At 33.5% G+C, this 14,724-nt stretch overlaps 2 protein-coding genes across 2 annotated transcripts in view; both read left to right on the top strand.

The window, feature by feature from the left end:
• LOC133190091 (myosin-2 essential light chain-like) overlaps positions 1-4,103 on the top strand; it is a 267,620-nt gene extending 263,517 nt beyond the window's left edge. Inside the window, exons 5-7 of the mRNA XM_061325561.1 lie at positions 2,957-3,121; positions 3,261-3,338; positions 3,943-4,103. Of these exons, the coding sequence (XP_061181545.1) occupies positions 2,957-3,121; positions 3,261-3,338; positions 3,943-3,971 (272 nt within the window). The 3' untranslated portion in view covers positions 3,972-4,103. The remainder of the gene's footprint in view (positions 1-2,956; positions 3,122-3,260; positions 3,339-3,942) is intronic.
• Positions 4,104-13,436: 9,333 nt separating this feature from the next.
• The window catches only part of LOC133189956 (transient receptor potential cation channel subfamily M member-like 2), a 28,643-nt gene continuing 27,355 nt past the window's right edge, over positions 13,437-14,724 (top strand). The window contains exons 1-2 of the mRNA XM_061325402.1: positions 13,437-13,595; positions 14,035-14,097. The gene's annotated coding sequence lies outside the window, so the exon portion shown is untranslated. The remainder of the gene's footprint in view (positions 13,596-14,034; positions 14,098-14,724) is intronic.

Raw genomic sequence — 14,724 nt, forward strand, 5'->3', positions numbered from 1 at the left:
ATGAACAACAACACATCTGGCAACAGGTAACATTATATAAACAGTGCACGTTTTTGAGGATAACAGTTGAAATTGACACCCCTCGGAAAACCATTGTCAACCGAGGCGTCAGCGGAGGTTGACAATGGTTTTTCCGAGGGGTGTCAATTTCAACTGTTACCCTCAAAAACGTGCACTATTTATTTTATTATACTGAATGTCTTATTGATTTCGGATGTCATAAAAAAAATGCGGAGATCGTCGTTAAGTTCAGGCTTAGAAAGCTTTCAAACTCACCGCTTCTATTACGGATTGTTAAATGCATCTAAACCAATCAGATTTTAGTATTTAACATGAAAGTATAATAAAATGATTTGGCAACAGGTAACATAATGATAATGTCACATGCATGTAATTTATACACATGCAGTTTTACGTAGAATTCTCAACAAGTCAATTTTGAAAGGAGCTGAATGAACACAATGTTAATAATAGTTGGTCTGAGTAAGATTGATTGCAAAAACAACAAACAGAAGAAAAGATTTTGGGAACAAAATTATTGAAGGATAAGGACTTTCTGAGTACCAAACAAACACTGGAGAGATTGGTGAATCATTTACAAAGCTTTCTTCTAGAGAAAAACATATGTGGAGTGTTTAATTAAATGCTTTTCAAAATGAGATCTGATTCAAAACAACAATTTCCAACTTTTTTTATCAATCAAATATTTAGTATAATATAAAAATATTGCATGTTTTGAGGGTAATAGTTGAAATTAACACCTCTCAGAAAACTATTTTATTATATTTTCCTCAGTGAAATAAAGTAATTTATTTATTGAATTGAAAGTGATATTCTGCCAGAGTGTGAAAGAATATCAAAGTAATATTCAGTCGCGGTGTGACAGAATATCAGAAGTGATGCAAAACACTTGATTTTCTTTCCCTTCATGAAGAATGTTGTAAAAAGTATTTTCTGGCCTGGTATAAGACAGAGTAAATAAACCTTTCTGACAGAGACTGTAAAACTGCCCAAGTTTCTCCAAATATGTTGTTGAAATCTAATGTTTACAATGTTTGCTGAGCTATATCTCAAACACTCAACTATGATGTCGCAGCCTATGACACTGTGTTACAAAAAGACAGAGGCAAAGGGAAAATGAAAGAAAATGTAATAAATAGAAAATTCAATAATATTTTGTAGTTAGATATGCTGATGCATTGGTTGACAGCATTTTCTCTTTGGGTGTCAATTTCAACCGTTACTCTCCAAAACATGCACTATTTATGTAATAACTAATAACTTTCTGACTTAATTCTAAAACTGATTCATGGATCTAGGGCTTGTTGGTTTGTCTCCTTTAAGCCAATGTAAAGTCATGTGATTAATGTATTGATTATTTATTAAGTCTTTCAAATCATAAATTACATGTATTAGTTATATAATAAATATTATCAGTTGGGATTACAATCGAATACAGAAATGTTTATCAGTTAATCACTCCGACAGATTAATCCCCTGCATGGTGCAGTGGTAAGACCATCTGCTAGAGTCCCGGCGTAAGGAGTTGATCCTTAAGTCGCGGGTTCGAATCCCACTGTGGGAGGTGGAGACCTATCCTTCGGATGAGACTGGATAAACTGAGGTCCTGTGTCGCAGTAGGTGCTGGCACGAAAAAGATCCCTCACTGCTCAATGGCCCTAAGTGCCGAGTATAGGTCAAAATTTGTAGCTCTCCACCGGCAAGTGGTGGCGTGTCCATATGAGTGAAAAATTCTCAAGAGGGATGTTAAACAACAAAACAAACAAACAAAACTCCGACAGATTAACTGGTTAATCAAATAAAAATCAACATTTTCCTGACAATTTTTTTTCAAGTAAACTCTATCCATATACATACTCAAGAAAACTAAAAAAAGATGTTAGTAATATTCTGTTTATGCTTGATAAGTACACTATGTACAGTAAAACACACTTAAAACAAAGTACTAGAGATGGACAATTTTGTTCATTATAGAAGGAATTCATTATGTTCATAGATATTTTGCAGTTCTAGAAAAAAAAAATAATATGTACTCTAGAAACAGACATAGTATGCTGTCAGTCTTTATCCCTAGAATCAGCAATGAACTTCTACATCAAGTGCCCAACATTCATTTACACGTAGGCTGTGAAAATTCTAACATTTACAATAATTCATTTTCATGTATTCTACAAAATATCAAATGAAAATGAAAGCTTATTAAGTGTTCACTTTTTAACAGTAGATGCATATACATGTATACATTACTTGATTCATAATTGTAAGGGTACACTTCTCAGTAAATTGGCTCACACAGAAGTGGAACTACCCGATACATGTATATAACCTCTTTAAAATCATTGTGTGATTTGTACTAGAGGCATACAGTAATTTAAGCATAAATTTAGCTAAAAACACCTTTTTTGGGACTTTAAATATAGCAATGAGGAAGTGATAAATCTGCAGAAAAACTCTTTAAATTCATGAATATAAAAGGTTATATTGTCCTCACACCATTTTTTCACACAGGAAACATGCAGAGTTCAGTACTTTTAAGGTGGTTTTAAAACAGAATTTGAATCTTTATTGAGCAAAAATTGTATCCTGAAGACTGTGTACAAAAGAACACAAAATGTCAAAAGTATATTTTTAAAAAAAAGCTGCCGAATTCCAGAATTAATTAATAACTTTACATCTGCTCATTTTTGATCAGAACAATAAATAGGCAGGTCTCTCTAATTTCTGGCATTTCTAATTTCTGACTCTGAATCTAGAATACAATATTTGACATCAAGCTTCAGGAATTTTGAACTTTTTAAATATTTTCAGTAAAGTATTGATTATGAAATTAGTAGACAAATTTGCTAGGGTAATAAATATACATGACTGTGTCCACAGCAGTAAAACTATTTTCAGTGAACATAGATTTACATGACTTGTCATTTACTTGTCATAGATGCGAGAATCTCGTTTGAAGTCTTCATACCAATATTACAAACCATCAGTAAAAACAGAGATCACGCCACATTTGATGACTTTGTAGAAGGTCTTAAAATGTTTGACAAAGATCAGAATGGCTTCATTTCATCAGCAGAACTGCGACATATCCTAACATCTCTTGGTAAGTTACTCCTTTTACATATCATCAGGACATGTCTGGAATCTGAGTTTTCAGTGTTTTATAAAGCCTTATGCTTTTATGCAGGATTTTGGTCTAGCTGCTTCATGTAAAAATTGTATATGTTCGTTAATATTTTTAGGAGACAAACTATCAGATGAAGATGTAGATCAATTATTTCAAGGCATGGAGGATGCTCAGGGAAACGTCAATTATGAAGGTATGACTGATTTGATCAATATTATCCATTTGATGTTTATCAGGCAGAGGGAACTCAGATTGATAAACATCAAGTAATGAGTTTAACAGAATAAAGACATTAAAGGTCAATAAATGAGCTTATTTTACACCTGCCTGTAATGCAAACTGGGAGACTACTTTGTCTTCCTGTTCACCCTAGATTAACCTTGGAATAGTTCTATGGAAAAATTTTTTTTTTAGCAATTTTGCCACATTAAGTACATCATTCAACGTAGACAAAGGGGTCACTGATTTAAGACCATGCACAGTTACATTTTAGTAAACATACCAAAGCATTTAAAAGTAACTGACCATTTCCTTTCCAACAATGTTTTTTCAATCAATAAACTAAATAATACAAAAATTTATTCATATTATCTATGGATAATAGGTGTTCAAAATTTGTTTTGTAGAAAATTTACCGATACATGTACTATGTTAACTAGAGCAAATATTGTTTCCTGAACATGTTCTGCTTCCTTCTTAATTCTGTTGAGTAAACAAGTTGTACAATTCTTAACTAAATTCACTCATATTTACTTAGCAGTTTACTGTATATTTTTTTTAAATAATTTTATTTGTAGAGTTCATCAAAATGGTCATGAATGGTTGAAGAACAAAGTAATACACCTAGTTTATAGCTACACAATATAATCGCCAGTAAATATCATACATTCTTGCTTCTGTGATGAAAAAGTGACAATAGAATAACATAGCGCTGGTAGCTTTAGTTTTTCAAGTGCTACACATAACAAAAAAGAAAGCTGAAATTTTCTTATTTAGTAGAAGAGTTTAACAAACAATTCTGATTCAATTAACACTCCATTTTGAAAGGACCAAAGTTGAGTATTTTTTGTAAAAAGTTATCATATTACATGTACATTGTTATTGTAATGTATTTGTATACAATTTATAATAAATATTTTGCAAGTGCTTTATACCTCTTTTAATTTCCTATAGCTCACATTCAGTATAAAGATTTTTAGTTCATTAAACAATGTACATGGAATGTAGATTCACATTTGGTCATTTTTGCCTAAGGGCAGAGATGAGACCACAATTACAGGTTTTTAAAGTGTTACATAAAAGAAAAAAAAATATCAAAATCATCTTGTCAAGGACTACAAGGCTACAAAATAGATATACAAGCACCTTCATTTAGTGAAGGTTCAGCTGCAGGTTTCTTTAAATGGTGGCCCCAGGGGCAGGATTGAGCAAACAAGAGGAATTCAAAGGTTTGCAAAGTAAATGAATAGGGAAAATATGAAAAAGTAAAAAAAGTCTAATACAGTGTACAACTTTGATTGTTAATGGAACTACTGGTACATGGTTATTATACAAGTACATTAAATATCAACGAAGGTCTGGAATTTAAGAAAAGATAGTGTATATATGATGAATTTTGAAGTTTTTTGAGAGGAACAGGGATTTTTATATATATATATATATATATATATATATATATATATATATATATATATATATATATATATATATATATATATATATATTGAACTTTAAATAAATAAAACTATTTATTCTGTAATTGATAACCCTTATTTTTATTACAAGACTCTGTTTATGGATATCTGAGTTTTGAGAAATTAGAAATATAAATCTACTGAAAGTATCTCCAGTTTCTTACTTCAAAAAGAGAATGTTTATCATCCTTTATACTTCCCATGAATGTTGCCAACTTGTTAAACAGTTAAGAATAATGAGTCTAAATACATCAAACTCTGAATATAGTCATCAGGGTAGCTTTAAATTCATGCACCACTTACAGACATTCAGTCCACCAAAAGAAAGCTATCTTTAAGCTGTTTTCACTCTGCTTTTGAAAACACTAAGTTTGGCATCTGTGAAACATAAGACTCATGGTCTCAGGTTAACAGTTGTAAAGTACAATAGATATTTCAGTAATCCATGAAGTTTAACAAATGAGAACTAAAAATGTCTAAGAGCACTAAAAATGTTCTATAATAAATTGTCATTGCCCTCAAAAACACAACCCAAGTTCTTATTACCCAGGGCAGGACTTTCACCTGCAAGTCCAGGGGTGGTCAATGGCATTCAAATTATGTAACAGGATTAAGAAGAAAATGCATGACTGGACTGGGAATCAAACTTGAGAACCCTGCATCACTAGTCAGGTGCTCTACCAACTAAGCTACCCAGGCCAAAATCCACAGTCCTTACAATTACACTCCTCCCTCCTTAAATTGTCACCCTCACACAATTAACCAAATGTTATGTAACAAGAAAAAAGAAAATGCATGGCTGGACAGTGAATCGAACCCACTTTTCAGGTGCTCTACCAAATGAGCTATCCAGGCTGATATCCATGACCCAAACCATTACATTCCCCCTCCCTAAATTGTGTTTGCCCTCAAAGACACAACACAAGTTCTTATTGCCTCTGGCAGGACTTTCATCTGCAAGTCCAGGGGTGGTCAACAGAACCAAATTATGTAATGGGAAATAAGGAAATGTATGGCTGGACCAGGTATTAAACTCAGGACCCTTGCATCACTGGTCAGGTGCTTTACCAACTGAGCTACCCAGGCTGATATCCACAGCCTAAATATTTCACAAGCATCATCAGATATGCAGATTTATGTTTGTTCAAATCATAGCCCCTGGGCTTATGGTGGGTCTAAAATTAAGGATACTGCATAGTTATGATAAGCAAGGATGCCTTTTCCAAAATTGTGAAATTCATGGCCCCAGGATTGGAGGTTCTGGTGAAAGGATGGAGCTCTATTGATTATATAGTGTAAAAGCTTAATTTCTTTGAAAATATTCTTTTCTGCTTCTGGTTATAAAGCAAAGAAACTAATGCCCTGTTCACACGAATGCACGTTAAATATTCTACTATTTAAAGTAAATTATTGCTAAGTAAAATAGTGCCAATTAAACTAATGTGAATTGAATTGTGTTCAAATGACAGTTAATACAAAGTCAACTAATGTGCATTCAAATTTTATTTCTACAGTAAGGCTATTATAATGTCATTTTCAAATCACCTTATGCAGAGCAGATCTATTTGATATAATATTGTAGTATCTTACACATTTTTCACTCAAAAAATAGCATAAGTACCTACATCTGTTCACCGACATGTGGCACATGTCTGAATTTAATTCAAAATAGTTTCGCTTAGCGTTCACATGGATTCAAATTAAATTAATTTGCATTAAATTCTCTGAGTGAAAGTGAAAATGCATTAATTTTTAAAACTTCAAGGGTCAGGGTTCTGGTCTTTCTTGGGGGGGGGGGGGGGGGAGGGGGGGATGCCCTCTGTATTATACTCAGGTGACCGTTAAGACCCTTTGGCATTTTGTTTCTACATTAGACCAAGTTACCGGTAATCATGAACTTCTATTTTGATACTATTGCTTATGAAAGTTATTTCATCTGCATCCAACAGTTTCAGGTGAATGTATAATTTTTTTCTTGTATCACATCAAAAATAGGTGGGAAAAACAAATTCATACAACTGGTTATGTTTATTTTATCTTTCTTCATTCACTGCATTGGTCTAAGATTTCAACAAATGTAAACAATCAAGATTGATGGCAAGGTTTGCTTACAGAGTCTGTATCATTTACCAGTAATGCATGTATACAGGGAAAAAAAAATCCTTAAAATCTTTTATTGACCAGAACATGTTCTTCATATTAATATAGAAGCACCCCTGGCATGTTGTGTGGATTCGAGTTTGATTATGTGTTGACCCATTTAGGCTAGGATGGGACAGAGATATTTCTTTTGAATAAATCAGATGTATAACAGCAAGGACAAGGACTGAAGGAGTCTCAGGTGAGAGATGTGTCCCATAGGCCTCTTGTTTGAAAGGTATTTTCAATACAGGGAATCATTTGTTCACATTATGTATAGATAGTTTTTGATTAGAATGAATTTATAATTTTTGATGAATTCCTTCATCAGAAAGTTTTTGATAGACATGGTTTTAGCAAGAGTTACTTCCCATTGACCAGCATATATTGAAGGTCAACATGCTCAGATTAATATATAATTTAACCAATTTAAACTTGTCATACTGCACATTGAGGTGTAGAAAACATTGTTTTTCTGAAGAATACTTCAGATGTACTTTTTTTCCGTGGAGTATTAATATATGCTATGCACTGGTCACTTATTTTCCCTGGAAATTTGTCACAGTGTATTTGAAGTGCATTGAAAACATAACCTGTGGGAAAAAAAAAGTTTACAGTATACATTTATTCAAGCCACCATAGATTCCCAATTTTCATATTGTAAAGATTTTTCCCATATATTCCTATTATATACACATTGAAATTTGGTTGATCAAACTAGGAGATTCACTAGGTTGATCTCCAGATTGTGGCAAAGGGGACTAACTCAGAGGGAAAATATGTAAATTGAAAACTATAACCTATTAAACAAGAATTTTTATTATATATATATATATATATATATATATATATATTAGGGATGTCAAATCGGTCAATATTTGATAATCGGTTACTCGGACGATTTTCCGATCAAGTACCCGGGTACTCGGTAAAATTGTAAAATACAAATGTGTTAATTTTATTGAGACCAGTTAAGCCCTGTTTAACCCCAACGTTGAATTTTTAACGTTTTTTATGTTTGTACACAAACATCGAGCAAAACGAAAATGATTTTTTGCACTAAATTTATTTCTCAAATAAACACAAAAGACAACAATTAATGCATCATTAATTAGAAATGGTTTATAGTTCTTGTTTAGGAAGACGATTTGATCAACACAAGAGGAAAACAATCTGTAACGTAGCTTTGCAATGATAAGACAAGCGCAAGATATTGTTTTTAAAGAAAGGGATATTTTCGAGATCGCTAGATATTATTTAATTAATACGTGTATGTTGGTTGTTTTCCCCATATACGCTATGTTAACTTTGCACAGCTAATTTAAACATTTTTTAAATCTTTACTTCTTTCCTAATGTTTTTTTTTTCACTTTTGAAGTGTTAGCGGTATCTCTTTGTACGTCCGAATTCGCTACCGTATGAAAACTTTATTATTTTAGGATAATAAAACCCTAATTAAACGATATTCATTAAATACTAATCATTAAAGCTATGCAAAAAACTAACGGATCACAAAGGTGATAAAAGCTGTGTAGGAGATTGGTCACGGTAATTACTGTATAAACAAGTCCACAGCCACAGACAACAACGGGTATTGACAGGTGTGGGTGACGCTAATTACAAGGTAAACAAGGACAAATCATTTTGAAGTTGCATTTTTTGATAAGTTTTTGATAAAAAAATATATACTTTGTTCTTTGAAATATGAAAAAAAAATATACATCCGAGTAACCGAGTAGCGATTTTAGTATTCGATACTCGGACGTTCGATCGAGTACCCGGTTAACCGGGTACTCGTTGACATCCCTAATATATATATATATAAATACAAAAAGTATTTTTATAGTTTTTTTAATGGTCAGTTGGAGTTGTAAATAAATTGTAGATAAACAAAGAGACAAAAATACCTTATCTTTGTACATTCAATGTTCTTCAAAGGACAAGAGAGGCAATATGAGAGGAAAAAAGATTGGTTTTCTAAAAGTGCTCAAGCAGTATTGTCTTGTTTAGTCGAATGGTGATGGAGACAAATGGGGGCAAGTGCAGGCAAGAAAATAGATCTACTGTTAGATTTATTGAGTACTAGACTTACTATTTTGTTCATCACTGATCATGATCTATTTCTCTTCCTTATTTGCTATAGCTTGATCTATCTGTTTAATTTTATACATCTATGGATCCTTTACAATGTTGTATGTTAGTCAGGTCTAAGGCCTTTTTTTTCTTTTTTTTTAGAAACCCTTTTGTGTTTATTAAACTTTAATACTTATTAAAATTTACCAAACATAGTTAAAGTTTCTTAGGATTCTATAGATTTTTCCACTTTCATCATGTTCATTGCATTCCATATGGAAGTTTACCAAGTAATCAGCATACTATTTATTATCTATAACCTGAAGTGTGACTTTCTACACATGGTGCTACACTGTGAATTATTTGGATCAAGTATCAGTCTCTAATGAATGCATCAATATTACTCAAATCCCAAAGGGGCTTTGGTGTTATATCATTGATTTACCATACTTTGTTTTTAGCTCTACTGGTCAAAGACCACAAAAGCCAATCAGATAGATATTAAAGGTAGGTCTCCATTAATTCCTCTATCCATCTGTTCTCCGGCCTACAGTTCTAGTTTAATTTCAGTAAGTACACTGCACCAAAGTAGATAACTTTTTATCAGTGTTTGATTTTCAGCAAACGGTGTTGCCATGATTACCAATACTATATATAAAATTTCTGTGAAATTCTTTCAAAACAATGCTATAATTTTTTTTTTCTGATTTGAGTATAACTTCCTGGACAAGTAGACACACCAAGGTACATAACTCTTTGTTTCAGTTTTTATTTCAACAAATTTTGTTGCCATGGTTACTTGAAATAGAAATTCCTGGGAAATTCTTTCAAAATGTCTGACTACAGTTTTGGTCAGATTTCAATAAAGCTTACAAAACAAGTAGACTATACCAGGATGCATAATTGTATGTATCACTGTTAAATTTTGGCAAATGGCATTGCCATGGTTTCTAGGAATGAAGAAATATCTGAAATTCTTTCAAAACACTACTCCTCCTAAGTTTTGGTCAGATTTCAATAAAACTACATGAGTAGACTCACTATGATACATTACTTTATTTATCAGTTTTTAGCTCACCTCAAGGAAGTAGAGCTGAGATTATGCTATATCCCCAGCATTGGTGATAGGAGCAAGTAACTATAAGCCCTATCAAGACCAAACTTGCATGAATGGACATATGAAGTGAGCAAATAAAGGTTAGCAGAGCCCTTATATTCTTATGATCCATTATCCATTTCATTGATAACCTGTTTCTCTCTTAGTATTGTGACTGAATTTCAATCTTAATCTTCATTTAAGTCCATTGGCTCTCTCAGATCATGTTGTTGGAATGTGGGGAATTTGTTATCATTATGTCACCTGAAGTCGGGACAAAATATCATGCATTGTTATCACTCCACCTATAATTCTGTTTGCAGAAACTTGGTCAATCTTAATGAAACTTCACAGAAATAATATTTTCAAAATCTAATTTTGCATTCAAGATTTAAAATTTCAAAATGGCAACTGCATGTCCATGGAAACAGATGAAATGTAAACATTTTTTTAATTAAAGATTAATCCTTACATCATTTTAGTCAAACTATAATTCCTGCAAAAAGAGGTATTGGACAAACTTTGTCACGGTTTTTCCAAGATGGCTGTCATTGTCATGGAAACAAATGGGTAAATTTCTCAAGATAAAGTTTGATTTTTGGCAATATTGAAGTAGTTCTTACTCTGCTTTAGATTCGCCAATATAGTACGTATACCGTTTGGGTTGTTTCAGGGTAATTGAAAGTCAGGTCGGTGTAACATGTTATTGCTAAGTTTGTAGTTATTTATGATTGAGATGTTTTACTTATGATTCAATCACTTACCTACATGAACTTCATAATATAGTACCACAGGTACTTGTGGATAGGACCCCCCCTCCCCCCGAATATCCAACCCCGGGGCTTTTTGGACATTTTTTTTTTCACAAATTATATTTATTGCATTTATTCATCATGTGTACTATAGGAAAAAATTGTGAAAACCCCAAAATAATCATACCCCACTATACATTATAAGAGAGAGGGGGTTAGGGTTTGTGGGGGTTAGGGTTAGAGCATAGGGTACGGGATAAAAAAACGAAAATGATCTCTCTTATAATAAATAGTGGGGTATTTTTTGTTTGGAACGATTATTTTGGGGTTTTCACGATTTTTTCATATAGTACACATGATGAATAAGTGCAATAAATATAATTTGTAAAAAAAAAAAAAAAAAAAAAAAAAAAAAAAAAAAAATGTCCAACAAGCCCCGGGGTTGAATATCGGGGGGGGGGGGTTCTGTCGAAAGTGCCTGTGTACAGTACATGTATGTGTTAACAATATCTTCACATCAATGCCCGTAGCAACGGTTTTAAAGGGGGGCAACCTCCCTCCCCCCCAAAAAACTAAACTGTCCAAACTCGAAAATCCTATTTCATGAAAAGAGGGGGGGGGGGGGCTTTTAGTTACTTTTTAGTACATTTTTTAAATCCTGGAATTTGCCAGTGCTTGACCTTACGGAAACAAAAAGGGGGGGGGCAGTATCTAAATACTACACACAGAAAGAGTGGGAGGCCTGACACGCATTCGTTCATTTGATGTACAAGTGACCAATCCATAGTACTATATTATGTATATATAGTGACACACCCTTCTCTGGTAAATTTAGTGCCATGTGTTTTATAAATCTTGTACTTTCACCCGGTTTTTCAAAATTAACATATAATAGATGATATATAAATTGAAAAACCTTTGACCCTCCGAAAAAAAAAACAAACAAACGAAAAAACGGGAAGGCCGGACGGGGTCAATTAGCAAATGTCAATCGAGTCGGGAATACAAATATTGGCTATTTCTGAGAATCTGTCTTTTTTAAATTTATTTTATTTTTCATAAAAAGGGAGTTGCAGTCCCTTACCCACCCATTTTATATACCTCTGCTATATAAATTGTTAAATCGATAAAAAATTATTTCTTTATTTTTTTCAAACATTTTTTGTACACGTACATTTCCAAAATGGCACGGAAATACTATTTTTGCTACTGCAGCAAGTGCAAGCATTGTACATATGGTTAACAAGAGATGTACACAACCCCTGTTTACTTGATGTCAAGCGGTTCTAGTGTTGATCTTGGACAGGATGTCTAATTTGTTCCATATGACTGTCCATGTCGTTGGTTTGGAACTACGCCGACCGCTCGGTTATGCACATTGTTTTTTGTGCTCTTCTTCCTTTAAATAATCCCGATGCATTATACATAATCTACGGAAGCCGGTTGGTGCCAGGTAGAAAAAATATTTTATCTGGCGGCCGCCAGATAACTTTCTAGCGGCCGCCACATAAATAACTGGCGGCCGCCAGAAACTTATCTGGCGGCCGCCAAATAATTTTCTGGCGGCCGCCAGATAAAATATTTTTCTACCTGGCACATACCGGCTTCCGTAATAATCTGTATCTTAAAACGAAACACATTATTGCAAAAATAAAATAGTTTAAACGTTTGCCCTTCTACGTGATGCATAAAGGTCACACTAACCGGTTTAAAGGTGCAGATTTTTTGCCCCCAAACGAAATTTAAATGATAAAGGAATTAACGAAATATAATCTTTCGATGTGTAGTCATTTTATTTACCACGACTTTTTTAAATTTCTTTTTTTTTTAACCATCGTTCAATTTTGTATAATGTTTCTTATAAAATAAATACGGAAAAGTGCGCAATTGAAAATTAGAATGGCCCACAAAGCCCCCCCCCCCTTTCTCCTTGACTTTTACTCGCCAGCTCTCTCTTTTAGTTTACACTTGTCCGTTAATGTATTTTGGTTTTTCCGAGTAAATTGCTAAATTAAGTAAAAACAGAATTAATAATCACTGATGGACATGATAAGCGAGAACGTCGAACTCGGTCCTTTGAGATGAGAAAAAGGAAATTTTACTAGAAAAAAATAATTATCAAGGGATAGACAGCATATTTAAGAAAACAAGCGATTCTTCAAATTTTATGGTGTGTTGAAATACACAACGAAAACGCATCAACACAGTTATATATCATTGCTGCTTTCTGTTAGGAGGCAGAAAAGAGAGAGAGAGAAAGAGAGTAATGATTTAAGGCTCTTGAAAAAAAAATTAAATACCGGTTTCTGTATTACTCAACATCTATAATGAATTAAAGAAAGAAGTTTGACTCTAAGAGGGAAAGAGAGATTGTTAGAGAGAGAGAGAGATAGGGAGGTGTGTGTGTTGAGTACAGAGCGCCCAATAAGATCCGCCTTACACAACCAGGAGGAAAAAAATATCGGATCCCTGTTACACAATGACCTGCTTGTGACCCCCCGATAGTGCAGATGGTGGCCTTCTAGTCAGCCTGTGGCCTTGAATAGTGCTGAAGTGTTTGCCTAAATCCTACTGATCCGTGGTTAAAGAGTTTATATTTCACTTTTTTTTGTATGCCGATAATGTATTACGTGTAGGTATAAAAAAGAACTCGTGCCACCCTGATGCGTGGAAAGAGGAAGCGACCTAGCAGTATGGTAAGATTTTTTTGTTTGTTTCTGTTTTAATGGATTACACATGCTCGAAAACAGCTGATCGTAGTGCATTGAGTGTTAGGTACAGGATGTGTGCGGCACACATCTATGACTTTATGCAAGTAAATGTAACATATTGCATTAGAAAGACCTTGGGCATTGTATTTTCTCTTTTTTATATGTATAGTACCGGTACGTATCTGAAGAAAATAAGAAGAGAGGGGTGAGAGAGAGAGAGAGAGAGATACGGGGGCACTTATCTACAATGCCAAGGCGCATGCACTAAATAGTGGTCATTGGTCAACATTTAAATTTCTTCCTTTCATGCTAAGAGGGCATTACAGCGGTCAAGGCGTTCTGTTATTTGCATGTGTGTGGCGATCGATTTTATTGGGATTAATTTATAACAGCAGTAAAACATGTATATTTATGTGTATTATAGAGACAAAGCTGACAAGAATTGACCACAGACCTGGAAAGATCAAAGGAAGGCAGGATAATCGAGGTATATTTATAAATGTAAACCTTGACCACTTTTAAGAGCAGCATATGTCGCCAGTTTTGATCGGGATAAGCAGGTTGACAGAGGTATTGATTTGTATGCAATGTTATTTCAGCTGATGAGAAAAGAATTTTTAGCAAGGATAAATTTCCGTGAGTGTGTTTAAATTTGTCTTCCTTATAGGTGTCAATTTAGTGGAACTAAATACATGTATATTTCATTGTTATCAAACATTTACCGGTCAATTTTTTTGTTTGCTCTTCTGTTGTACTTGTAAAGAATTTTAAAACAGCGGTCAATTTCACGTGGAGAAGGTATTCATTGTACGATAAGACAGCATAGATTAATGAACAGCTCCGTATAGTGGGATTAATATTTTTTCAGTTTTAGTTTTGTGAGTGTGTAAATGTATACTATAATATCGGTAGACATAACAGATACATGTACATCCTTTTTTCTGAAAAACTTGCAGCCAAGGAAACATAAGGGGCTTAGAGGGGCGGTGCAGTAGGGGTCATTTTGTTTATTTAAGGCGGTTTCAAAACTTGGACAAATCCAAAATTTTCAGAACAGATGAAGGGTTGTTGTTGCAAAGCAGCTATAAAATGTAAAATAAATAAATTAATTAAG

This window comes from Saccostrea echinata, unplaced genomic scaffold (genome assembly GCF_033153115.1).
Source record: "Saccostrea echinata isolate AGI-Se365-2 ecotype Australia unplaced genomic scaffold, CSIRO_AGI_Sech_v1 ptg000020l, whole genome shotgun sequence".
NCBI lineage: Eukaryota > Metazoa > Mollusca > Bivalvia > Ostreida > Ostreidae > Saccostrea > Saccostrea echinata.